Below are 24,819 nucleotides of genomic sequence, written 5' to 3' on the forward strand. Positions count from 1 at the left end.
GCATAAAAATGAGTAAGATGAGCCTTTAACTTCCAGATAAACATATGTCTTAAGGGCTGGAAATAGCAGGGGCTGGTTTTACGCAGGGATATAAACCAGAGAAGTAGGCAGGTAGTTAACTGTGTGAAGCCTATTAGCCATGAATGAAACAAGTGGTTAATAGTACTATATTTTTGCTGTAGCACGTTTCTGCTTAGAGGTAGCAGCAGAGAGATCTACCCTTCTAATTTGAACGCTGTAATCTCTCAGCGGTTAAAAAGTATTTCCCTGTTTCCTGTTTGTTTCAATAAAGCACATAAATCTTAAGGGTGCCTCACCTTTGAGTGCTGACTGTGAGCATACCCGCATCGAAAGCTTTGCCTCCTATTCAAGGGTTATCTTTGGAAGGACGAAAAGTGGCTGCTACTTTATCAGCTCATATCACCTTAGCATCATGGGAATACTTCTTGCTTCAGTGTGGCATGAAGCCAGGCCTTGATTCTGGGAAAAATAACTGGACCAGAATCCTCTGTGGGGTTGCCAAGGTATTATAGAGCACCAGAAGATAAGCCTTGTAGAAATGAGAATAATATCTTTCAGCAGCCAGTGTTTGCTTTCTTTCTGGGAATACTGGTGCTCAGAGCAAGGATCTCCCCAAACTCATTGCAGCAGAGCAGAGCCAAGCGTTCCACGTGACTGCAGTTTGGTTTTCTTGGGCTGCTCATCAGATTTGATGCACGGTGCAGAGGGGCTGATTCAGGTGCTGCCCTCTGGAAGCAAGGATCTATTACATGAAAGAAAGAGGAGCAATGCTGGGTGAAACAAAGTGTTCCCCACCGAGAGCACAAGTTGGGGCTTAGTTCAGAATAACATCGCAACTCTGTGGAGTTCACAGGATATTCTTTGAGGATAATGGGAACGTCAGTCAACAGGAACATTAAGTAGGAAGTGCGAGAGATCAAAATCTCGGTGTCTGTAAGCAAAGGCAAAAAAAAAAAGGTCAGCTTACTTGTGGATCAAGGCACAGCTCGCACTGCTGCGCTGTTGTGTAAGCTGCTCAACCTCACACCTTCCTCTGGAGCCTCTAAGGGAGAATATGGAAGTAGCTGGATCTCATCTGCCAGAGCAATTCCGAAGGATCTAGAGGATACCAAACAAGTGATAAGTAAACAAAACCTCCTCCCTACAACCCGCTCGCTCTCGGCCGCATCTGCTTTAAGAAGCTGCAGCTTGCTCAGCAAGGAGTTGTTTGCAACAAAAGCAGATGTGAGCACAACACCCCAGTCCTCCAATGACTCTTTGTTTGCTTCAGAGCAAAGCTCTGATTCTCATTTACAAGAAACTTTTTCATAACACGTCTGGAAGGCTGGGAGAGATAGAACTGCTGTCTCGGGGGAACCCATCACAGCTTTCTAGTGAGATCAAGTTGTTCTCACATGGCCCCATATGTGCTCAAGGTGAAGACGGCGAGAGACATAAATAATACTTATGGTATGAGCTCATCATTTTGTCAAAGGCATGGCATATCTCCTTCAGTGGAGGAAGAAGGAAACCTGGCACCAATCTAAAATGTCTCCTTGCCAATGTCTTAATGCAGTCAAGATTTACATTGTCTGCTAGGTCATGCACTTAGCAGCCATTCAGATCCACCCACACCCCAAAATGAGGAGCTGTGAGTGGGTGAGAAATTCCAGAAGCAGCTCAGCAAACACAAGTGTTGTATTAAAGAGAAGTTAGTTACGCAAACTGTTTTAAAATCAGAGACATTAAGATCAGAAGCAGGGCCCAGATTGCACAATGGAATTCAATCTGATAAAGCTGCACAGGCGAAACAATAAGAGAAGGGAGTCTTCCAAAGAGAGGAAGTCGACCCCCCCCCTCCCCTTCTGCCTGGCCATCTGCGTTCCTTCCCCACAAACCCAGAGCTGGAGAGCCGTCAGAGGGGAGATTTCACTCTCTTCAATCTTCTGAGATCCAAGAGGGGAGAATTTATCAAGTTTCATCTGAGGCACTTAATCTTTTGGCACTGCAAAAGGCAGAGTGACAGCTGGGTCTGTGGATGCTTGTTATTACCACCTATAGTATTAAATCCAGTGCAATTTAACAGATTACTTATCGTTATCTCACGTCTCAAGCAAAAACAATGTGGATAATGAGTATCTCGGTGTTGAATCTTAAGGTTTATATGCTTTTAGTGCGACAGACCAATTTCGCAGGTTCATGTACACAGCTAGGGGGTATTTATCTGCAAATGAGTGCTGGCTGTTTATGCCTGGTCAGAAATACAGGAACAGGTTAGGCTAACATCTGTCAGGAATGACATGGTTGATCCTGCAAGGAAATGGCCTGGATGGTCTTCTAAGCCCCAGCTCCCTTCTCCTCACATTATAAACTTTATAGAGTGCAAGCTGGCAGCTAGAATCTAGAGCAGGGCGAGACTTTATTGCTAACGCTCACCTGACGGTTGCTGAGCTGAGTTTCATCCATCCATCCATCCATCTCCCGCAGCCTTGCAGCGATGGATAATTACAATCTATTTTTACGTGGGCAGGAAGTGCTTATCAGTGGCTGATAAACCCACTAAAACGGGGCCGCTGAGGTGATCGATAGTGGAAGTGAGAGCAGCATCTGATTGCTTTGCTCTGATATCCCAGGGTTGGGTTACAGGAGGAAGGGCTGCTCGGGGCTGAAGTGATGCAGCAAAGCGAGGGAGCACCTGGTTTTCTCTCTGTTGCTTTATAAGTGTAAAGGGCAGCGTGTGGGCGTGAGGCAGCGGGTCTGTCAGGATTTATTACAGCCTAACGGTGCTTCTCACCTATCGCAGCACTTTGCAGCTGGAATCAAAGCAGCCTCAGATGGGGTTTGGAGACCTGGAGGGCTGTGTCTGTCAGCTCATCCGTACCTCGATGAAGACACCGGCCTGCTGATGCTGCTTGTGCTCATCCCAACGTGCCTGTGCTCCCATTGAGCTCAGCCAGCTGCGGCCTGCAGGCTCCATCCTTCCCCCCCTCAGTGCTGTGTGAGGCGCCGAGCCTCCGGCCTCCATTTTCTTTAGGCCGTTAACTATCACTCTCCACAACCAGGCGTAAAAAATAACCAGCTTTTCTCGTTTATTTGCTCGCTTTTGCTTCCAACGTGCACGGCTTGGTAGGAATACGCAACTTATTCCTCGCTGCGGTTCAACGGGAGCCGCTCCATAACGGAGAACGGCGCGGCCTCCTCGCAGCGCTGAGGGCGGCGGGCACCGAGCGACAGCCGAGCGCCTCAGCGCGCATGCGCGTCGCGCGCCCCCTCCTCACCCCGCCGTCGAGGGAAGCCCCTCTACTGCGCACGCGCGGCTTCAGGCCCCGCCTCCCGCTCTCGCCGCCGCCGCCTCCGCGCATGCGTCCCTCCGCCCCCTCGCCGCCCCCTCCCTCGGTCGCGCATGCGCTTTGAGCTCCTCCGCCCGCCCGTCCGGCCCTCCCGGCGCATGCGCCTCGCCCCCTCCGGCGCGGGGAGGGGGATGCGGACGGGGGAAGATGGCGGCCTCGAACAACCCGCGGAAATTCAGCGAGAAGATCGCGCTGCACAACCAGAAGCAGGCGGAGGAGACGGCGGCCTTCGAGGAGGTCATGAAGGACTTGAGCCTGACCCGCGCCCACCGGGTGAGACGGCGCCGCAAATCGCCTCGCGGTCCCTCCTCCTCCTCCTCCCCCCCCCCCATCTCCACAACACGCCGCTGCCCGGCGCGCGCCCCCGGTGGTGGCAGCGGGTGTGGTGGGAGGGCGGGAGGAGGAGGGAGGAAGAGGAGGAGGATGATGAGGAGGATGATGAGGAGGAAGGGCGGCGGCGGCGGCGGCGGCGCCCCCCGGCCCCGGGGGTAGCGGTGCGGGCGGGGCGGCGAACAGCGCCCCCTGGCGGTGGGGGGAGGAGGGCGATGTTCTCAGTATGGGGCGGGGGGCAGCGCGCCGCCCCCACCGCCTGCGAGAACCAGAGAGCCGCGGGTTCGAGTCCCGGTGCCCCCCGGAGCGGGGCTTACTGTGTGTGTGTGTGTGTGTGTGTGGGGAGGGGGGGGTCCTCGGGTCTCCTCATGGGGAGCCCCACAGGGGGTCGGGAGCGGCTGAGGGGGGTCTGCATCCCTCACACTGTGACAGGCCCCGCTCCAAAGGGTGTTTTCCTTCCGCTGAGACAGACCCGGAGCTGGGGTGGGGGTGGGGGGGTCTCCACCCCTCAGACAGAACCCCGAGCCCCACTCCGGAGCACTGAGACCCACAGATGGGTGTTGGGGAGCTGCTGGGCCCTGTGGCTCTGATTCTGTTCCCTTTGGATGCGAATTGCTGTGCTTTGTGAGCCTCCTGGCTCTGCCTCTCTGCAAAGCCCGTGGTTAGAAACGAGCGGCGTAACGGGTGCCTTGGCCAAGCATCGGATGCTGTTTGCTGGTTGAGATCTGCGGCTCTCACAGCTCTTCTGGTCTCACCTGCTTGTCTCTGTGGTTTTGTTTCTCTTCCAACTGCTTAAGGAACATTTACGAGCTCCTTTTGTGCAGTAAAACCTCTCCTTTATAGCGCTGGCTGTCAGGGCAGGGTAAATGTTTTCACTTGGTGCTGCTGCTCAGAGGGAAAACAAAGGCATGTGGTTGCAGAGGTGCGAGGCCGGGGCTGCTCTGCTGGTGCATCATGCAGGATGCTGGGCTGGAGTTATGCAGCAAGGACGGTTTGGAGGTGTTTGCAGTCATGGAGTTGAACCTCCGGTGTAGCTCCATCCTCCTTTCAATGGCCATTGCTTGGCTGTCTCTGCAGTTCTCAGTGGGTTCTTCACCCTCAAGTTTGGCGTTTGCCTCCTGCAGGATAAGGATGGCCGTAATGCTAATCTGGTTTCTCCCACATCTGAGTGCTTCTAATCCAGAGTCTGCAAAGGCAAAACCCATCTCACGTACAAGAACCTGGTACTGAGAAAAAAGGACCCGAGATGAATGAGTTGTCTGAGGATTCTGGGTACTGAAGTGATGGAAACGCTGACCGAACAGCTGAGTAAAATGTCTCCTTTGTAGAGTTCTTCTGAATTCCATGATTTCATCCGGGTTTAAAACGCCGTAGAAAAGCAAAAAGGGGTTAAGCACAACTTTGCTGTTTGCTCTCATTTTCATTTGGCAGGCAGCGCCGTGCTGTCAGTTTGAAAACGAGTTACTCAGTGTGTGGAAGCAGCCCAACATTTCTGCTGCTTTTTCGTTATTAGTAATTGTCTTTTTTGCAGTGTTTACCCTCTTGTCTCCTTTATTGTTAGTTACTGGTCGCAGCGGAGGCAGGAAACTACTGTTCCACCATTTCTTGTGCGTACCCGTGCTGTTTCTGGCCTTGCTTTCTCACTTGGGAACCTACTGCCTGTTTAACTGTTGAGTCCACCTGAGATCTATGCATTGCAATGCTTCTTGTCCGAGACGAGACAGTGCAATATCAGCTCTTTGTCTCTTGTCCTCACCGTTCAGATGGTAAATACATACATACATATATATATATATATAAAACCTCACTTGAGAGTGAAATGGGGGTGGTTTCAAAAGGGTTCTGCCAGGCTCAGGAGCAGCACACTGCTGTCTTTCAGCTGCCCAGTGCAATTCCAGCTTTGCTGCAGCCACAGAGCTTGCAAAGAGCCTCGCAGGTGGGTGGCTGATAGAAGCACTGGATCTGCTTAATTGTCTTGTGAGTGGGACCTTCATGTTTATAATCCAGAGATTTCTGCGAGTCCCATAGTAACTAAGTGGGTGAGAAGAGAGGGGGAGTTTGTTCTGTGTGACTCCTGTGTTTTTTTTTTTTTGCTGATGGTTCTGTTCCCTTTTATTTTTTTTTAATGCAGAGCATGAAATGTGAGGACTGTGCTGATTTCTGAGCTGCTCACCAGGGCCTGCTGCTCTCGATTCCTGTTGTAACGCAGCTCAGGGATGCGTGCTGCTTTCTGTTGTGCTCCCTCACGCAAAGCTGCTGCTGCTGCTGCCTTCTAAAGTTGCATTTGACGAGGCAGTGCCGTGCAGGATGACACAGATAGTGCTGAGCTCTTCAAATCTCATCTGAAGAGCCAAACATTAAAGCATTTTCAGTTTTTAAAGCTCGTCAGCTGCGTTTTAAAGGTAGTCTTGTTCAGCTGGAAACGCTCTCGTGTTTCCAGGGCCGCTTATTTATTCATTTATCATTTATATTTGTTTTGTTGGATTCCGGCTTGGGCTGTGTTTGAATTCCCTCTCATGGACTTTGCAGCCCCCTCCCGAACGTCCCAGCTTCACAAACAGCAGGGATGCGTGATGCTGCAGCAGTGAAAACAGGCAGGAAAGGAAAGCAGGTGAACGATGATGTTTGGAAACACGCTGCAGAATCCCAGCACTGCCTGCAGCCTCTCCATGCACACAACAGTGTGTGCAAAGCATCTGTGAGCTGCTCTGAACTGCTCTACTGATAGCCACTGTTCTTCAATGGCACGGCATTTGTTTACCTGGCGCTGAAGCAGAGGCAGGAACGAGACTTGTGCTCAGTGCAGGAGAGATCAGAAGGTCTTTGTGCATCGCAGCTGTCCGTCGGATGTAGGTAGTATGCAAAGCAGTGCTGAAAAGCTTTCTTCAATCAGCACTGCGAAGCTCTAGTTTAAGAAGTGGTAAACACTAACGGTGACGATGCCTTTTATTAAAAGAGTTTGATGCAGAAGGAATTCTGATTGCATGATGGCGCCTTGATGAGACTGAAAGATGTGGAAGGAGTGCATCAGAACCAGAACTCGGCCCTCCAGCAGGGCTGGGTGCTGTCAGCTCACTCAAAGCTGTGTTCCAGGCAATAGGGAGCTCCCCTTTTGTTGATGTTGGTTTGGCCGTGGCTCTGCCTGGTGCTCAGCTCTGTTCCTTCCCAGCTGGAGGGCTGACACGTTTCCAGGCCCAGAAGTGTATTAGGAGCTCCATGCTTTGGGAGCTGCTGGAGCAGGGCAGCCTGCTGACCCCGAACCGAGCTGTGCTGAGCTGAAATAGCACTTGTGGCTGGGAGTCTGACAGACTTAATGCAGGGCAGAACCGGTGTGGATGTAAAGATGAGCTCCGGCGGGGGCACAAAGGATCTCTGTTCCTGTGCAGCGCTCTGCCCTCCTTCCTTGGCCTGAGCTGTCCAAGGTAAACAGCTGATAGCCACGCTGCACAGCTCAGCCTTCACTCAGCAGGGCAGCCTTTCTGCTGGGAGCCCGCTCGGGTTTTGCTTGTGTTGTTTTTCCAAGGAGGCGATGGCTTTTTTTCATGCTTCCATCACTAAGGTACGTCGCAGCCTCTTGCTTCTGCTCTCCCACACACGGCCGTCTGCTTCTGCTCTTCCCATCCAGCATCCCCAGCACGTGAGCTGTGATTGTACTCCTGATACGTTGCAGTGGATGAAGGAAGGAGTGGAGCTGCTCACCGCGCTGCCTTTCAAAGTTTGCTTCAGCTTCAGCAGCCCTTCCCCTCTCTGAGGATGCATTGGGTGGATCACAGAGGTGAGCTGTGCTCAGAGCTCGGATCCTGGCAGCTCTCAGCATTGGGCACCCATTTCTTTTTGGCCTCCACCTTGGGCTGGTGATGGACTTGGAATTACAGCCACAAACTCCAGAGCTCTGAACCTGCTGTGGACAAGCAGTCAGTCAGCATAACGAGCTGATTCTTGATTCATCTGAATAACGTGCTGGCATTAATTCAGGAAATTAGCCAGCACTTCTGGCCGCTCTATGGTAGCGGTTAACGAGATGCTAATTGGGCAAAAAGTGGACATCTTCTCCAGTGCGGTCAATGGGGATTTAAACAAAATGGCTTAAAGGTGTAATATTAGTCTCGGTTTTCTCTCTAATTGCTGACGAGTGTTTTTTTGGGCTGAATTCAGTCAGTTTCCATAAAAGCATCCATCAGCTCCCAGTGGTGCATTCCATCAATACTCCGTGCCTGATGTGCTGCCTGCATCCTGTTGGGCACTTCCCAGCCAACGGGATGCTGCAGCTAAAGAAAACAGGCATTGCCTTCTTTAAATGAGCATTTCTGGTTGTGATGGCTGGCCTTTCCCCCCCGTATCACTGTGATGTGCTGGCAGAGCCGTTCCTTTGCAGTCAGGGCTGAGGAAGCAGGCAGGTTGTGGTGGTGAGCCTCAGCTTGCAGCCACGTGCATTTTGTGGCAGCAAGGAGTTGTAGCCTTCATGCTGCTTCCCCATGTTTCCTATACTACGTGCATTCCCATACAAACCTGCAGTCCCAAAGGCTTTCCTGTAAACTCTTGGTGGCAGCCAAGCTGTAAGTATTTATTAACTCATTAGCTAAGATTTACGTATCTGATAGTGCGTGGGAGTTAAAGTTTAAAATGTTGCTTCGATTCGCTTTAAATGATTTGCATAGGGTGATTAGTGCCATGTAAGTGATATCTGGGGATAAGATTTCTGCCCAGCTCTCCTTTGGTTCTCGTTGGGCCATGTGAGCTCTGCAGGGCTCCTGTTTGTCCACCGGAGCCGTTGTGATCTCATTGCTGCTCCATAACGCTGTGATGGAGTGTTGATAGTAGTCCTGTTTTGCACGTGGTTTGGCTTGAACAGTCAGAGTTTCAAAGAGAAGCAATTAGAGGTGGTTTCCCCCCGGTGTGTGTCTTTACGAGGCAGTGATGCTGCTCCAGCTCTGCAGGTTGTGCCGTGCTGCTTTGGGGATGCGTTGCAGCTGAGCAGCATCCCATAGGTGAGATGGTGCAGAGCCTTCCTGCCAGCTCTGAGTCCCCTGCAGGCTGGATTAAGGGGAAAAACAAGTAGGGAAGGAGAAGATGGTGAGTTTTAAACCCCATTGACTTCTCACCCGTTTCCTTTCCTTGCAGGCATGTTTAGGTCATGTTTGAGTGACCATTCAGCAGCTGCTGCTGGTTGGCGTGGTGCTGCTGGGCTCTCCCTTGTCCATCTGTGCACCCGGCCATCATCCTTTTGCAGTCCTTCCCTCCCAGCTCCACGAGGCCCTGCTCCCCTCAGCTCTATGGCAATACTCATTCCGTGCACGTTTCCACCCTGCTCTCATCCACGTGGCTCATTGACTTCTCGTTGCCATTCAGTTTGTCACTCCTGCAGCAAAACGCTTGCTTTGTTGGGTGCATTTTGCATTCAAAAAACATTGAAGTGACATCTGTGCACCTGCTGAGGCCGTGGTGGCACAGCTCAGTGGCACAGCATTGAGCTGGTTGTGCTCTTGGGAGCTGCTCCCCTTCCGAGTGGCAGCACTCCCTGCTGGTCCAGCCCTTACACATCGTGTGGGGTTACGTAACCGAATTGTCAGTCTTTTTGCTAAAAATATAAAACGGAGCAGAAATGCTATTTTTATCTTGCTTAATGAGGGCATCTCCGCTTGTATTTAGTCTTCCTGAGGTATTTGAGTGGAAGGAGGGGGCACGGCTTGGGGGTGAATTTGTTATAGTGGACGTTCCTTCCCTTGGGGTTGTGCCCATCAAGCTGTGGGTGCTTATGGTGCTGTGCTCTGAGCAGTGCTTTCATTAAGGTCAGGGAGTAACAACCACCAGGGCAACTATCAGACTTGGACTGTATTGCTGGGCTTAAATACACCAGGAATTTTCTATCAGGTCATCAATGAGCTTCACATGGAAGCCCCCTCCGAAGCGCTGTGTGCAGTTATTGGTGATGCTCAGGCCTTTCTGCTGCTGAGAGCCTTTCAGAACTGAAGGGAGGTGCTTTCGGAACTGCCACGGGATCCGGTTTGTTTTTCAAAGCAGTGCAAATCAGGTTTGGTTCATATTGTAGCTCAGCTTGGCTCCCTGCCCGGTGATAGAGCAGAACTCTGAGGAACAGCCACTATTTTAAGGCGGCGAGTTGTGCCGTATCCTGTTTTTCCTTGCGACTCCGTTGTGACTGTGAAGTCTCAAACAGTAAAACCTTTGTTCCCCCAGCAATAGCAAAGTGTTTCTTAAACACGCAGCGACAGCCCGCGTGCTAAATTGAATGGTTATCATTACTCAGATTCTGCAGGGTTTGCTGCTGGGGGTTCATTGCCCGCAGCCCCCAGTGCTCCATCCTGACTCATTTGATGGAGGCAGCTACATGCAGCTGATCTGTAAGGGAGTTTTGCTGGTATAAAACACAGACATCACAAATAAAAACAAAAGTTCAGTGCTAAATGCTGCTTTCCTCCCCTTGCCTCCCCCCTCCCCTCAAGCTATTCTTTCTTCCTGCAGCGGTGGAGCGTTCTGGTTTGGTCTCTTTGGGTTTACAGGAAGAAGGGTTTTTTTGGCCTGGAGCGTAATGTGGATTTGGGGTGGTTTATAAATAGTAATTGTATACGAGGAGGTGAGATCTCTTTGCTTTCACACGAACTCTAGAAGACACCTGGGGATGGGGGGATGGGGATGGGTGTAATTTTTATAGCCCCGTTTCCTCCAAACTGGAGAGCTGAGGCAATCTGGGGAGTTGGGTTCAGCCCATGAAGGAGAATCTAATGGTGCCTTGGAATTTGTAGATGACTCATAACAGGACAAAACAATCCAGTTAAGTGATTTGAGGTCTTAAATAATCTCTTCAACAGGAAGGTGAAGAAAACATCATGAACTCATGAGTAATAATTGGCTCTCTTGGAGTGCTAAAAGTGCAGCGATTGCTCGTTGGCAGGGACTCAAGCGATCCTTGCTTAAGCTTTGCTGATCAGTATATATTTCATCTCTTATGAATGAAATTTATTTAACTGGATTATAATGCTTTTAGCAAGGCGGCGTTAAGGTTACCAGTTGGGAGAGGTTTGTTTCAGGTTGGTGTGCAGTAGTGATGCTTTGTATCGTGGGGCTGCACGGGCTCTGCTCTGTGCAGCATTGCCTTGTCCCCACTGTATGCTCTGCAGTGTGGATTTGCACCCAAGCTGGGTTTGAGGGAGAGCCCCCAGCAACACCGTGCTGTGCCCAACGCACCACAGTCCTCCTGCCTGCTGTTCTTTGCCCTATAGGTGCAATAACTGCAAAAGTGGAGTGATTTCAGATAGTCCCCAGCTGGCTCACGTTGTCACAGACAGCAGGGCTAAGAACTTCTCATCTCCTTTCTCCTTTCCAAAGCGCAGAATCATTCAGGACAGTCTGAGTGTGCCGAGGTTTATCTGCAGGCAGAAGGGACCCGTGCTGGTGCTCCTATGGAAGAGACCTCATGCTTACTGTGAGCAGCTGGAATTGCAGCCTTGTGTTTGTCCCAGGAAATCCCTCAGCTTAATCAGGTACTTAAAATCAGAAGTTAGCCAGCTTGCTGCCCCCCGTCCTCTAACGAGATGGTTTCATTCATGCAGAAATCCGCTGCTTCTGCTTTCCAGTTTGAATTATGGGGATCACTCCTGGGGGCTCAGTGAGTTGGAGGGGCAGAGTTCTACCTCCCCTCCCGTGCTGTGAGTCCCTTTGGTTCTGGTGCTCGAACGTCACATCCCGTTGGTAGTTTCTAAAGCCTCTATGAAAGGAAAACCATCATTCCTTGGATGCGTGTTGGTGAAGCACAGCCCTCTGAAAGGCAGCACAGTGCTGAGGCTGCACCACTCTGCTGCCAGCAGGGTTTGTTGTGGAGCACTGCAGGATGGCTAAAATGCAGCCCTTGTGCTCCCGTGGCTGCTGAATTGCAGTGCATTGCAACAGATCTCGGTTCTAAAACAAACCCAACAAATATTTGTTGCTTGAATTGGTGTTATTGGCTACATTTGGGCTGGCCTGCGGGGCTGTTTGTGTTGTCTGTGTCCCAAAACATCAGTGCGATAATGGAACAAATACTTGCAAGTGACATAAATGACAGTTGGAGTGATGGAGGAGTAAACAATGATGTAGCAGTTCTAGAAGCCTGGGTTCAGATCCGGTTCACAGCCTATGTCTGGATTTTCTCGTGGTGATTTTCACTTAGTTTGTAGTAGACGTTTGGCTTCCTGTTTTGGCTTGGTCGTCCTCTTCTCTGCAGTATCTGTTGCACCAGGACGGTAACAGCACCATAAGGCCAAATGAGATTGGCAGCAGCAACAAGGGAAACATTTCTCTCCTCTTGTCCGCACTTGTCTGTTCCCAGCCAGTGTTAAAATCCTCTCTTTCATGACAAGAAAAACAAACTCCAACTCAAAAAAACCCCATTGCAAAATGTTGTGTTATAATGATGGAATATTTCAAATCCCAAATGGCCCGGACGGAGCAGCTGCTATCACTGCGGATTATACCTTTCCTCTGCACTTCAGACTTCATTTCCTTTACCAGTCTTCCTGGGAGGAACAGCTGTGCATTTGGATCCTCTGCTGCTGTTGGATCGGTACTTGAAACTGCAGGAAATAAGTTGCTTTCAAAAGCTGGCTCGCTGCAGCTCCTTCCTGATTGTGACAGCCCAAAGGAGAAAGAATTGCGAGGGATTCTCTTTTTCCTTAACAAACTCATCTGTGAATCCTGACTCCATCAGCCAGGAGGGATGGATGGTGAGGAAGCTGGCTGTGCTTTTTCCATCCTCTGTGTGTGCAGGCTTGCTTTTCGTGCCTGCCACCAGTGGTCAATTATTCAGGAGTAACAGAACAGTTGTCCTTTGCTTACGTGTGTTCTGGTGTTGGAACTGCAGTTAATGAAACGTGGCCAACAGGTTTCCCTTCCTTGGTGTTACTGGTTGTTGAATCCTTCCTTACTTGATGAAATACATTCTAGGTGGGTTGCTTGAAGGGGTTGCTTTAAGAAATGAGCAGTTATCCCCAAGGAGGCTGTGGATGCCCCATCCCTGCAGGCATTCAAGGCCAGGCTGGATGTGGCTCTGGGCAGCCTGGGCTGCTGGTTGGTGACCCTGCACACAGCAGGGGGTTGGAACTGGATGAGCGTTGTGGGCCTTTGCAACACAGGCCATTCTATGATGCTAAGATCCCGATGTACATTCATTTTAGAAGCTGAACAGCAGATGTTTCAAGAATTCAGTGCATAACACGATTTCAGAGCATTAACAGCAAATAGTGAAGCTGAGGGAGGAGCTGATCCCTGGTGGTGGTGGCTGCAGCATTCAATGAACCGCTGGGCAGTTCCAGCAACTCAGACACAAAGAACTTCTTAATGTAGTAGCTGGCTGCCTAATTGGGTGATTTCTAATGGCTGCACTCCCACCAAGTCTAAATGCAGTAACTGGTCATTAAATGGATGTTAACTGATCATTCTTTTTAAGACTGTTTGCTTTTCTTATCAACACGAGGATTGTGAATGGGAAGAAATCACCCTTTGAAGCAAATACTTGCGCTGGGATCGCACCGCCGTGCTGACATGTCTGGAGGGTTTGTTTGACTTAATGTTGAATTTCACGCTGGAGAAAGAAGCCAAGTTGGGAGTTCTGGACTCTCTCCCTTCTGTTGTGTCACAGGGCAGGAAGAAGTTTCTCTCTGTGCCTTGGGAAGGCCCTCATCTCCTTCCTGAAGCCATGGGGAGCAGCGGGCCGACAAGCCTTGTGCAGATCAGTACAGCACAATTTACCCTTAAGATGGTCTTTAAAACTTTGAGTTGATCCTTTAAACGTAAGTTAGTTTCCAATTAAGACACGGTAACACATTTGTAAGTTGTTTTGCTGCTTCTTGGCCTTAGCAGACACAGAGAGCACCTTGAAAGTGGAAAGCTGAAATGGGTAAGAAAGCTTCAAATGGAAACTGCAAAGCAGCAGCAGAGCAGCTATCGTGAAATCTGACTTCCTGTACTCAGCAGATAACGTTATTTTTTTGGTCGAAAGGACACTCCACCCTTTTATTGCCCTTCTGGGAATCAAATCTGTGTATAAAAAAAGGGCATTTTGCAGGACGTGCTGCTGGTGGGGTTTGGTTCTCTGGGCTCAGATCTGCCCTTTGGTGACAGCTGAGTTCTGCTCACAATTTCACCATTTGCCCCAGGTTCTATTCATATTTGTAAAGGGATTTAAAGAAGGTGATGCTCTGCATTGTACTAAATGCTCCCTTGGATTCCCATCTGCCTGTTTCTGGGCTCATAGAAAGGCGGTAGGAAAACTGGATGTGCTTTTTGGGTGGTGTTTCTCTCCTTCCTTTTCCCTGTGTAACTGAAGGCTCTGTTTGCACACAGCTGTAAGCACAGCAAACTGCGGCCCAGCTTCACTGGAAGCACTGAGCTGTTTCATATCAATGCATTCCCTTAACAGCCGGTATCTGGAAGAACATTGCTAACGTTGTTGCTTGCAGGTTCCTGATTGCTGCATGGAAAGCAAGCTGTCCCTTCCTTGGGCATGGAGCACAAGGGTGGGAATGCTGCAGTGGAGACATGCTGAGTTCTCAAGGCTCAGGGAATGAATGCAGATGGTGAACACTGGAGAGGCAGCAGGCCGAGGAGAGGAGCAAGCACAGCCTGCAGGATAGCAGTAAAGCAATAGCTTTTAGTTTTGGCACAGAGCTCCAGAAGTGTTTATTGAAGGGGAGCGCTGGTGAGATGAATGGCACACCAAAGCTGTGGAACCAGGTCGTTTCTGAGGTCTGCTGTAATTCTTCATCTCTCGTGTTTCCTCATTTCCATGTTTAAGTGCAGTGGGAAGACAAATGGTACTGACCTCCTGTTACGTTGTACTGGCCTTCCAACCCAGCGTGTCTTATAGGAGGTTCCTTAGGAGAGACCAGCACCTGTTGAAGCACTTACTTCACGTTTGGCACTCATCCCAAGCAAGTCTTTTTGTAGCAACAAAAACATATGTACGGAGCAGGCAAAAAGCACAGCTCGTTCCAACGCTGTGCATCGCAGCTCTGCGCCGGGGGCTGGAACACAGCACGGTGCTTCCCTGCTCTCGTGTGTGCTTGTGTTGTAGTGCTGTGTCAGAGGATGGAAATGCAAAGTGTGTAGGGGGTCTGGGTGGTGCTTTGTGCACCAGGTGCTCCTGTTTGGACCCAGGAGTGCTGGCATGCCATCAGCATGGCGTTCACTGTGCTCCTCCCTGAGCAGTACTATCACCATCAGCACTGCTCAGCCCCATTCCCACCACTACTAGTGAGCACAGGGCTCTGCTTCAGCCTCACTGCCAACATGAGCAGAGCACGGCTCTGCCTCACCTTGCTGGGAACATCTCTGCTCCACCTCAGAGGCAACATGGTGAAGCTGTAGTGCTGTTTGCTTTGCTTTGAGAAAGGGTCAAGAAACAAAGCACACGTATTAGCATCCAGTTTGGGTGATGCCCTTTGTTTTCTAGTGCTTTTCCAAACTTTGCTCTTCACAATTCTGGCATTGCAAGGCAAAGGCTTTAGGATGTCTTTGAGTGGAACTAAACCAGATTTGTTGATGTACACACTACGGTACCTTGACAACCACACTGCACCTAGTCCAAGAGCTGAACACTCAGTCTTTAAACAATTCTTTGCTACCCATCTAGGAATGTTCTTGCATCTCAGAGTGCAGAAGCAGCTAGTTGATATCTAGCAAGGAACAACACAGCTCCGGGGTGGGAGGAGAGGCACCTTATGTAAGCACAATTCAGAGCTGCAGCTCCTTGCTTTGGAAGATGCATCCCAGGGCGTGGAAGCGTTGCATTCAGATGGCTGCAAACTACTGCATAGGTGTAAAATAGGGTTTCGGTGGCTTTATTTTTGTCTTGAAGAGCTGTGTCACTGCCCTGTCGTGGTGCAGACAGCAAGAGCATTTAGCTGATGGTGGGAAGCAAGCATTTTCACTGCCTAGATTGCTACCAAGTGTGTTTGGTTAATCCATACGCTCCATACGCTGATGTGACTTCCTTACATACCTGTGCCCAGCTGGTTGGGTTTGATGTTAGAGGCATGGCTGGACTGACAGGGGTTCTTTACACCTGCCTTGCAGTGCAGCAGGTGACCGTGTGCTGAAATGGAATGTGATTGCTGACTTCACAGTGATCCCTGTGTGCTGTCACACAGGTTCTGTGTGGCAGGGGACCTATCTGTACTGTGTTACCCCTTACACTTTCCTCCTTGTTTTCTTATAGTTACAGCTGCAGAAAACCCAATATTTGCAACTGGGACAGAGTCGTGGCCAGTACTACGGTGGGTCGCTGCCAAATGTGAATCAGATTGGAAACAGTGCCATGGATCTGCCCTTCCAGGTGAGTCTGATTGGGGTGCCTCTATTCTACATTATATGTTTGGTCAGTAGCTGCTGGTTCAGAGCTCTGCACCGCAGCCCCAACACTCAACTCTGCTGTAGAAATAGTTGCTTTTTTTCTCTTGGATGGAGTATAGTTGTGTATGGGATGAGTGGAGAGATCTGGTGGTAGGAGTTAGCTCTGCTGTCCTTGGTTGCGTTCTGTTTGTGTCAGGACCAAGGAGGGGCAATGCAGTTTCATCAGCAGTCATTCATGGTGTAGAACCAAATTGACAGTGAGATCTTCTGTACAAGTGCTGTAGACTGGAAACAGGAGGAGAAGGAGATAAAGTGAGGTGCTGTGGTGAGTGTTGGTAGAAGGAAGTGCTAAAGAATGCAGCCCAGGGCAGTGTGCATATTGCATGGGAATAATGTGTGGGATTTTAGGGTTGGAGGGAGGAGAGGGAGAATGGGGCAAAACACATCCAGAACTGTCAGATTGCTTTGGGCTGGCAGTGAAGTTAAGCATAGGGATGTACCAGCTGCTGCTGTGACCCTGGGAGCAGGAGATCAGGGTTTGTACAGTGTTGTGCTGTCTGTGTTAGAAGGTGTTGTGCAATGGATAGGATTAGAGTCTGTACTTCTGGGACTCCTGATTTCTGTATTTGATTGGCCCGGGGTGCTTAAAGTAATTAAAACTTGTGTATTAGATCACCTTGTTTGAGTAGTAGCACCTTTTATCTCGCAAGGATGTGGTGAGAAATAAATGCTGTAGGTTGCGGTTTTCCGATGAAGGCTTAATGAGAAGTCATTGATGGTGGCTGCTGACGGGGCTTTTCTGAAGTCTGTGTGGGCAGCTGAATTCAGGGATGTTCTGAAGGGCTTCAACCTCATAGGAGAGGAGAGGCAAACGGCCACTTCCTGATGGGATGGAAGGGCCTGCAGGGGTTGCAGCTCCTAACATGGCAAACCTTGCAGTCTGCAGTGTTGCCATCCAGGCACCTAGCCTTAAGACTTGCAGGTTTGGTCAGCATTTCCCTGCTGAGGAGGCTGGTGGTTGCAGGTCCCTTTAAGCAGCCATATTTCAGCAGTGTTGTTCTTGCAGGCTGTTACAGGACAGCTGTTACATAGAACTCTGCTAGCATCAGAATGCAAGGAGCTTAAGGAAGCATTCAGACAAGAGGAGGATGCAGGAACAGATTGAAACTCCAGGTTTTTAATGTGATTTCTGCAGAACTAAATACAATCCAAAGTTGGTTCTGCTGCGGTGGGCAGCAGCGCCGTGTTGTTGTATTTTCCAGGTTTTTCAGTTCTAAGCTGAAATGCACTGAAATTTGCAGGGATCCTCGTGCAGGACGTGGGGCTGCACGCCCTGCAGTGTCTGAGCATCTTGGTTCTTTGCATTGCAGCACAACGGAGCTCTGGCAGAAACCTTTGGAGCAGTTCCCGTCTCTTTGGTAAACAAGTATTTAGGTTTGTGCAAATACGTATTTAGGAACTGGTGTGCTGTTTGCCCAGGTAGATACGTATTTTAGCACACGTTACACTTCTCCTGGTATGCACAGTATTTATTTGATTCACCGTCCCAGCTGGGAAGGAGTTGCTGGTCTGTCACATAAATACAGGTGTTGCCATGCATCCCGGTTTGGAACATGCATAAGAATTCCTATTGCAGCCTTTCCGGGCTCGCTGTGGTCTGTTATGTGATCCCTTGTGATATATGGGGGATTCATTTGATGCAGACGGTGGTTCCTTTGGCACTGTCTTGGCCTGATTGAAGCCATCTCTGAGCATGTGCACTTAGCCTGCATGTTGAACTCCACTGGGAAGGGCAGAATGATTCCCCACCTGCTGCTTGTCACCCAGGGGCGGCTGCTGGGCTCCGTTCCTCGCTTCCCCCCCTTTTCCACCTCACTGCTTTTGATTTCTACAGTCAATGCCTCAATAAATCTTAACAGGACACTGTTGCTGGAGAGCTCTGAGCTTCTTCCTTCCTATCTGTGAACATTTGGACTTTTTTCCTCGTGTTTCGCAGGGTTTTGGTTCTGATCTCAAACCACGGAGTTTATCTTAGGGAAGAGAAGCAGTTCCAGGTGTTCCTTCCCCAAGGATCCATCCCAAGGCTCGAATCTATTTTTTGCCACCTTTTCCATTTTAGCAAGTTAGGGACCCGCTTGGGATTTCTGTGCCTGTAAAGCCAGAGAGCAGCACTGCCTCGAAGTTCTTTGTCAGGTTCATTGCAGCCCCATGGCAGGACACACTCTTTGCTTCCTTGTGCCACGGTTACGCTCAGATGAGATTTTTGTTAAGCTTTTATATGCCAGTTGTGTCATAAAACTTGAGGAAAAGCTGCCTTGCTTGCAGCTGTGTGTGCCAACGCAAACTGGCTGCCTTTGGAGGCGCAGGTGAGTCTGGCAATGCAGTTTGTGTGCTGCAGGCCGACTTCTTTGGTTCACTTTGTGCTTGAGACCATTGGTGTGGGGAAGTTCTCCTGTTGGCCTTGTGCTGATCTATGGGCTTCACAACCTTTGGGGGTCAGTTCTGCGTGGTGCCAGGTAGAACTGGAGCATTGCTTGGCACTTTTAGCAGAGATTAAAGCAGTGACTTCAAACTGAGATGCTCTGACTTGAGATCTCTGAGTTATTGGTGCAAGGAAGTTGTACTTGTTTTAAGGAACTGAAGCAGAACACCATGATCTGCAGCCAGGAGTGTGTTAGCAAGGCACTGTGCTCTGCTGATGCTGACTTATTGACTGAGGGGATGTTCTGCTGCACACAGTGCTGGCCCTTGGACGGGAGGTAACAGCATGGACACTGCGTCCATGGGCACTGATACAGGCTGGGTATGTCCAGAGGGAAGCAAAGCAGTCATTGCTACAAAGGAAAGAGTTACAAATAATAGGAGGGTGCTTTAAGGAGTTGTTGCAAACAAAACGATTCAAAATAAGCACAAAACAGATCTCTTCTTAGAGGTGATCATCTCAGCAACCTCAGCTGGACGCTTTGAAGATGAGCGTGGGAGGCAGGTGGCTGCATGGCTCAGCAGGCAGGGCAGGGGGTTTGCTGCATGCAGTGCCTGGATGGAGGAGGAGATGTTGGGTTTCCAAGCAAGTGGGGTTGGACTCAGCAAACCTGTCGGCATTGGCAGGGAGGAGAGGGCTGTGCAGCCCATCTATAGCTGGTGAGATGGAAGTGGAGGTCAGCGGTCGGTGCTGCCTTCCCCCCTCCCTGCACATCCCCACAGCAAAGGGCTTTTGAAATGAGAGCTCTCAGCTCAGCTTGGGAATTCATCTTCCCTGCCCTCCCTGCGGCATCCCAGTCCCTGGGATGGGCTGCTGACAAGCAGGTGCTGTGCAGGACGGAGGCGCTGATAAGATTGAGAGGGAATCCATCCATCCGCCTCGGTTCACCGTGCAGCCTGAATGAAATAAAAGCCTCTCCGGAGATGCTGAATGCTGTAACTTTTTCCAGACAGAGGAAGAAGGAAACTGCTTTTTTTATTTGTTTTTTTTTATTTTTTTTTCCTCTTTTTTATTTTTCCCCTTAATATTGTCAGTGTCCCCTTAAAATCCTTAACGCTGAAAGGAGAGGTGAGAGGATGTCCTGAGTGTATTAGGATCTCTGCGCATCTTCATCCTGCATCTTCTCCTGCCCGCCTTCCTCCAGCTCTGGTTGTCAGCATGTTCCTTCTGGATGCATGCTGCATGCTGCACCCAGGAATGTACGCAGCGCTGGGCAGCTGCTGTCACTGCCATTAAGGGTGTTATAGAGATGCAAAGGTTGGAGAGCAGCGCTGATGGATGCGAGGGCAGAGCCCACACATTGCCTCTGCTCACCTCTGATCTCTGTCTGGGAGATGGCCCTGGTGGTTGCTTTCCATGGCTGGAGTGAAAGTGGAGATAAAAATGTAGGCGCTTACATTTGTCCGTATCTCTCCTGGGTTTTTATTGCTTAAAGTACTAGAACCTTTAGTACGATGTAAATAAGCTCTGGGCGGATGGCTCGTGTGTGTATTTGTCTGCTCATGACCTCACACGTCTCTCTCAGACTCCTTTTCAGTCATCCGGGCTGGACACCAGCAGAACAACTCGGCACCACGGTTTGGTGGATAGAGTTTATCGGGACCGAAACCGCCTGGGATCGCCTCACCGCCGCCCGCTCTCTGTGGACAAGCATGGCAGGCAAATATCCTTTGCTTTGTGAGGCAGCAGGGAGAGCCTCCCTTCCCACCAGGATCAGCACTTGTAGTTTTTATAGTTCTCTTCTTCCTCCTCTCCTCACCTGTCAGCAGAGTTGCTTCCCATCCCCGTGCAGTTACTGCCATCTGCTTTTCTGAGCTGCGACCTGCTCTGTAAGTACCTCCTGTTCTCAGAGTGCACGTTTGCCTTCAGCCATTCCTCAGTTCTGAGTGTGGGTAACGGCACACACAGAGCTGAGAGGGACTGAGCTCCTTTGATGGAAAAGACAAAGCAGTTTTTGTAAAGCCGAGTTTTTCCCTTCAGAACTGAGCAGATCCAAAGCAGAATAATGCTCTGCAGTTCAGAATGCCTTTTATGACCGGTTGATTCATCCATTTAACATCTGCTCGGCGCTGTTTCTTATTGCTGGTCGTGAAGATGAATTAGCTTTTTATTGCTGACTGGCTTCGAATGTGCCGTGGTCACACTGGTTTGATGGGGCCGGGAGGTGCAAGCAGGATGGGGAGGGCTACTGCCTTCCCATTAGGTGCTCAGAAGGGTAAAAGGGCTACGATTGTCCCATTGCTTAAATGTCCCACCAAGCAAAATAGTGTTTCTATTTCCACTGTTCTTAAAGTCCGTCTGTTCCCCGTAGAGGTCTGCTTTGCATGTCTCGTGTGAGCTCAGTGCTTTGACCGGGTAATTTGAGTTACTCCTTAGGAGTGGATTTCATATAGAGGCGTTCTTGCCCTTGACTGCCTCCCCACGTGGACAGCTGTCCGTATGGCACTGTGTATCTGTCGCCTCCATCAGACACGAGCTGGAGAAGGTTGGTAGCACAGCAGAGTGCAGGGCTGGGGGGTTTGGGGAGCTCTGATATACAGTACGGCCTCATTGCCCTCCAGTGCAGCCAGTGGTGTGAGCTGCCACCATTCACAGGGTGTGGTGCTGGCGTTCTTCTTTTCTATTGTGCTTATTCATTCAGATATCCGGCCTTTAAGATCGAGGTGTCAGCTGCTGTGATCTTCTTAAAGGTCGTTTTTCCCTCCCTGTGCTGCAGGAATGCTTTCCTTTAAGGATTGGCATAACCAGAGGATGTGTAAGAAGCTTTCAGCTTGAGCCGAGTTATTGGATCGTGCTCCATCTCATCAAAGCATATCAAATAATTTCCTAGCTGTGGCAAACAGCTTTTCCTGTGTCCCTCTCAATCCCGTTATTGAAACCACGACTTTTCAACCTCAAACTGATTCAATCTGTAAATTGATTGTTTCCCAAAGAAACGATGCCTGGTATTTCCCAAAGATAGGTTTTGGGTTTGAACGCAGTGCAAATGTAGACGGTCCTGTTTATCTGAGATGGGGCATTATTCACTCAAAGGAACTGATGGTCTGTTTTTCCTTTCCCGTGTCTTCCCCTCAGGACAAATTCCGACTCAGCCTTGCACCAGAGCACGATGACTCCAGCTCAGCAAGAGTCCTTTACAGGAGGATCGCAGGACATGCAGCAGAAAAGAGGTCAATAGGATATGGGTTTTAATTTGTCACCTTGACTCTGATGACTGACGAGGAGTTTCTCATAGTTAAAACTTGGTTACATTTCTAGCTACCAGAAATTAAATTCTGGAAATTGATGGTGCATTGAAATATTAAAGGCTGCTCAACTTGATTTCTGGCAAAGTAATCTGATGGATATCCGACCTTCCACCCAAGACTAAAGGTTGGATGTGCAGAGCTGCAAATGCATCATAAAAGCCTTGAGAGTTTGGGTGTAGCTCTTCAAATGGGAAGCAAGCAGAATGCATTGGCTGCTCTGACAGGTGTTCAGTCCTGCAGTGTGTGCACATTGACTGTCAGAAGTGGCACCAGATCAGCTGGGCCTTTTGTCCCAGAGTCCGCCATTCTTTAGGGTATCATTCAGAGTGCATTTCCCTCCTGCATGTTGCTGTGAAGGTACGTTATTACCAAGCAGCAAGATTTCGAGTCTTTATGGGGTTGAGGTCGCCTGTGAGCATGCTCTGAGAGGTGCTGCTTACAGATGCTGCTCCCTGATAGTATCTCTGCAAGCCAGGAGCAGCACAGCCTTCAGGCACTCACCATTTTGGTGCCCTCTGCTGGCCTTTGCTTCTGCAGTCAGTGTATGAAATACATGAATTGCTCCAAAACTGGTTGAGAAAAATACATTCCTTAAACAGCAGAAGTGGGTGAGTGCACAGAGCTTGGATACGTGTGCACTGTGCTGCAGCTATCCCAAAGCATACTTCTGGAGTACATGGAATAGGAATCATCTTAGGTGGTATTGCATAAATTTGGGTTTAAACATGGAACTCCTCCATCATCAGCTTGAAGGGCTGCTGCTGTTACATCTCTCTTAGTGGTCTTCCTTCTGCTGTACTTTGCCACCTTGCTGTTAACACGATGAAGTTGCTGTTTGCAATGGGAAGGGAACGGCTTCATAGTGCTTCTCTATCCCAAGGAATATGGTTGGGGTTTTGCCCTTCGGGGGTTGTCCTCTTGGCCACCCATTAGATGTTTATCACTTGTGTAAGATACAAGAGAGAGGGAAGAGTCAGGTCTTAGGATACCTTTTTACTTGTAAGGGGGTGAGCTTGGAGGTGGATGCTTCTTAAAGCACAGCTGGGTATTTGCCTCGTGTTTGTTATAACTTCTCATAATGGTGAGCAGTGCTCTGCTTCGTGTTGAGTGAAGATAAAGTGTTCTTTGGAGCACTGGCACTTCTGACCTGAAACCTGATTTCTGAGAAGCTGCCCTTTGTTTCCACGCTTTAGTTTTGCTGCTGACTGTCCCTGGAATGGAGGAAGCCACCTCTGAGGCAGACAAAGCCCTCTCTAAGCAAGGATGGGACACTAAAAAGGTAGGAATCTCCTATTTCAAAGTACAGAGCTTTCATTTCCTAAACACATTTAGGGTAAACTAATGCTCTAAATATTGCCAATCAAATCAAACTGCTTGCAGAGATTAGAGTTATGTTCTATGTTTAGCAACAAATCACAATACATTAGAGCAGAAAGGCTCTTTGTATGCATTCTGATGATATCAGGAGAAACTCGGATTGAAATCTGAGCCTTGTTGGGCCTGTAAAGCAAAAAAAAAGATGACAGGTCTTTTCTGAGACCTTCACAGAACTCGTGTGTAGGAGAACAGCTCTACTTTAGAAATGAATGAAATAAGATTTTCTGAGTAAACTATGTCATAAGCGTTAATTCCTAGCAATATCTTTGCCTATAAAAATGTCTTCCTTCTATTTTAGACTGGGTCATCAAGACCTAAATCATGTGAAGTTCCAGGAATCAAGTAAGTTTTGAGCAATTCGTTTTAGAGAGCACTGAGATCTTGAGGAAAGAATGTTGTACATTGAACGTTTGAGTTTTCTGCAACAGTCCTTGGCCTGTTTAACTGTGGAACAGATGTAAAATAAGCCAGAGCTACTGCTGGTATCCCCTTGGCTGCCATGTCTCATTGTGTAGTATCAGTAGACCAGTTAATGTTTCTGTATGTGCACCTCCCTTTTTTGAACGTGATTTTGTACGGATCTGCCCAGGCTGAGATTGAGCGGTGGCTTTTTTTTCTCTCCTTTCTCTCCCTTTTTTAGCATCTTTCCATCAGCTGACCAGGACAACACTACAACCCTGATTCCTGCTACGCATAACACGGGCGGCTCCCTGCCGGACCTGACAAACATCCATTTCCCTTCCCCCCTCCCCACGCCGTTAGATCCCGAGGAATCCACATTCCCTGCCCTGAGCAGCTCCAATAGCACTGGGAACCTTGCTGCCAACCTGACTCACCTGGGCATCAGCACTGCCACTCAGGGTAAGGTCGTGGCTCTGCACTGTCGTGGTCCCTCACACCTCTGGGTGGTTCTTCACTGCTTGATGGACAAACTGCAGCATTCAAAGCACACCCCTCTTGTTATTAATCATACTTAATCCCAACACAGTTTGCGTTGTGGAGATACCTCACGTAGATCTTTGGTTTTCATTCCTTGAGGTTGTTGTTTTTTTCCTGTGTGAGGATTCTTTTGAAGAGAGAACATTTCCTTGCTTCCCCCGATACAAATTCTATCACAAGAGCACAGAACCCTTACAAGGTCTGCTGGCTTTTGTGCATTTGATTGCCTGGTTCTGGAAAGCATCCCAACTAGTCAGGGTATGCAACAGGGGGAGGGCTGTGGGGGGCAGCACCACATCCATCCCAGCAGCTGAGGCTGAGCAGTGTTTGTTGGGGCTTTTGGGTGCTGACGGTTCTGATAGTTTGATTAGAAAGAAATAAATGGTGTCCATGAGCAGATGATATCAAGCAATTGGCCCAAAGTGCTGATTGCTGTTTGATTCATCATTTCACAAGGTTCTACCTGAGGATAGCTGTGCATAGGGGCTGCCTTTTGCATTGCAAGTGCTGCCTGCAATTGCTTGATTCCTAGAGCAGGATAAAAGTGCTTTGTCCACAAATAGAAGCTGTGTGTATTTCCTGTGTTAGGCAGGATTTACTTCCCTGCTTAAAAACCCTGGAGAAAGGAAAGAATTCTCATCAGGTTAATGTGGTGCTATGGCTCAGCTGTTAGGTTGAAGCATGCATTAAGAGCTCAGTGCTGTTCAGTATGTTTTCTGGTCTCCAAACAGGCTGCACAGCACTCCGGAGA

The 24,819-nt window shown here is 49.3% G+C and overlaps 1 protein-coding gene across 6 annotated transcripts in view; it reads left to right on the plus strand.

The window, feature by feature from the left end:
* The first annotated feature begins 3,416 nt into the window (after positions 1 to 3,416).
* Positions 3,417 to 24,819, plus strand: part of CRTC1 (CREB regulated transcription coactivator 1) — a 36,333-nt gene continuing 14,930 nt past the window's right edge. For 2 of the 6 annotated variants that reach the window (XM_072357298.1, XM_072357300.1), the window contains exons 1-9: positions 3,417 to 3,623; positions 15,889 to 16,005; positions 17,393 to 17,440; positions 20,030 to 20,167; positions 20,928 to 20,989; positions 21,580 to 21,674; positions 22,946 to 23,031; positions 23,428 to 23,471; positions 23,770 to 23,990. In XM_072357298.1, the coding sequence (XP_072213399.1) occupies positions 3,498 to 3,623; positions 15,889 to 16,005; positions 17,393 to 17,440; positions 20,030 to 20,167; positions 20,928 to 20,989; positions 21,580 to 21,674; positions 22,946 to 23,031; positions 23,428 to 23,471; positions 23,770 to 23,990 (937 nt within the window). In that variant the 5' untranslated portion in view covers positions 3,417 to 3,497. The remainder of the gene's footprint in view (positions 3,624 to 15,888; positions 16,006 to 17,392; positions 17,441 to 20,029; positions 20,168 to 20,927; positions 20,990 to 21,579; positions 21,675 to 22,945; positions 23,032 to 23,427; positions 23,472 to 23,769; positions 23,991 to 24,819) is intronic. The other 4 variants (XM_072357296.1, XM_072357299.1, XM_072357297.1 and 1 more) reach the window with 3 other exon arrangements.

Source organism: Excalfactoria chinensis, chromosome 26, assembly GCF_039878825.1.
Source record: "Excalfactoria chinensis isolate bCotChi1 chromosome 26, bCotChi1.hap2, whole genome shotgun sequence".
NCBI lineage: Eukaryota > Metazoa > Chordata > Aves > Galliformes > Phasianidae > Excalfactoria > Excalfactoria chinensis.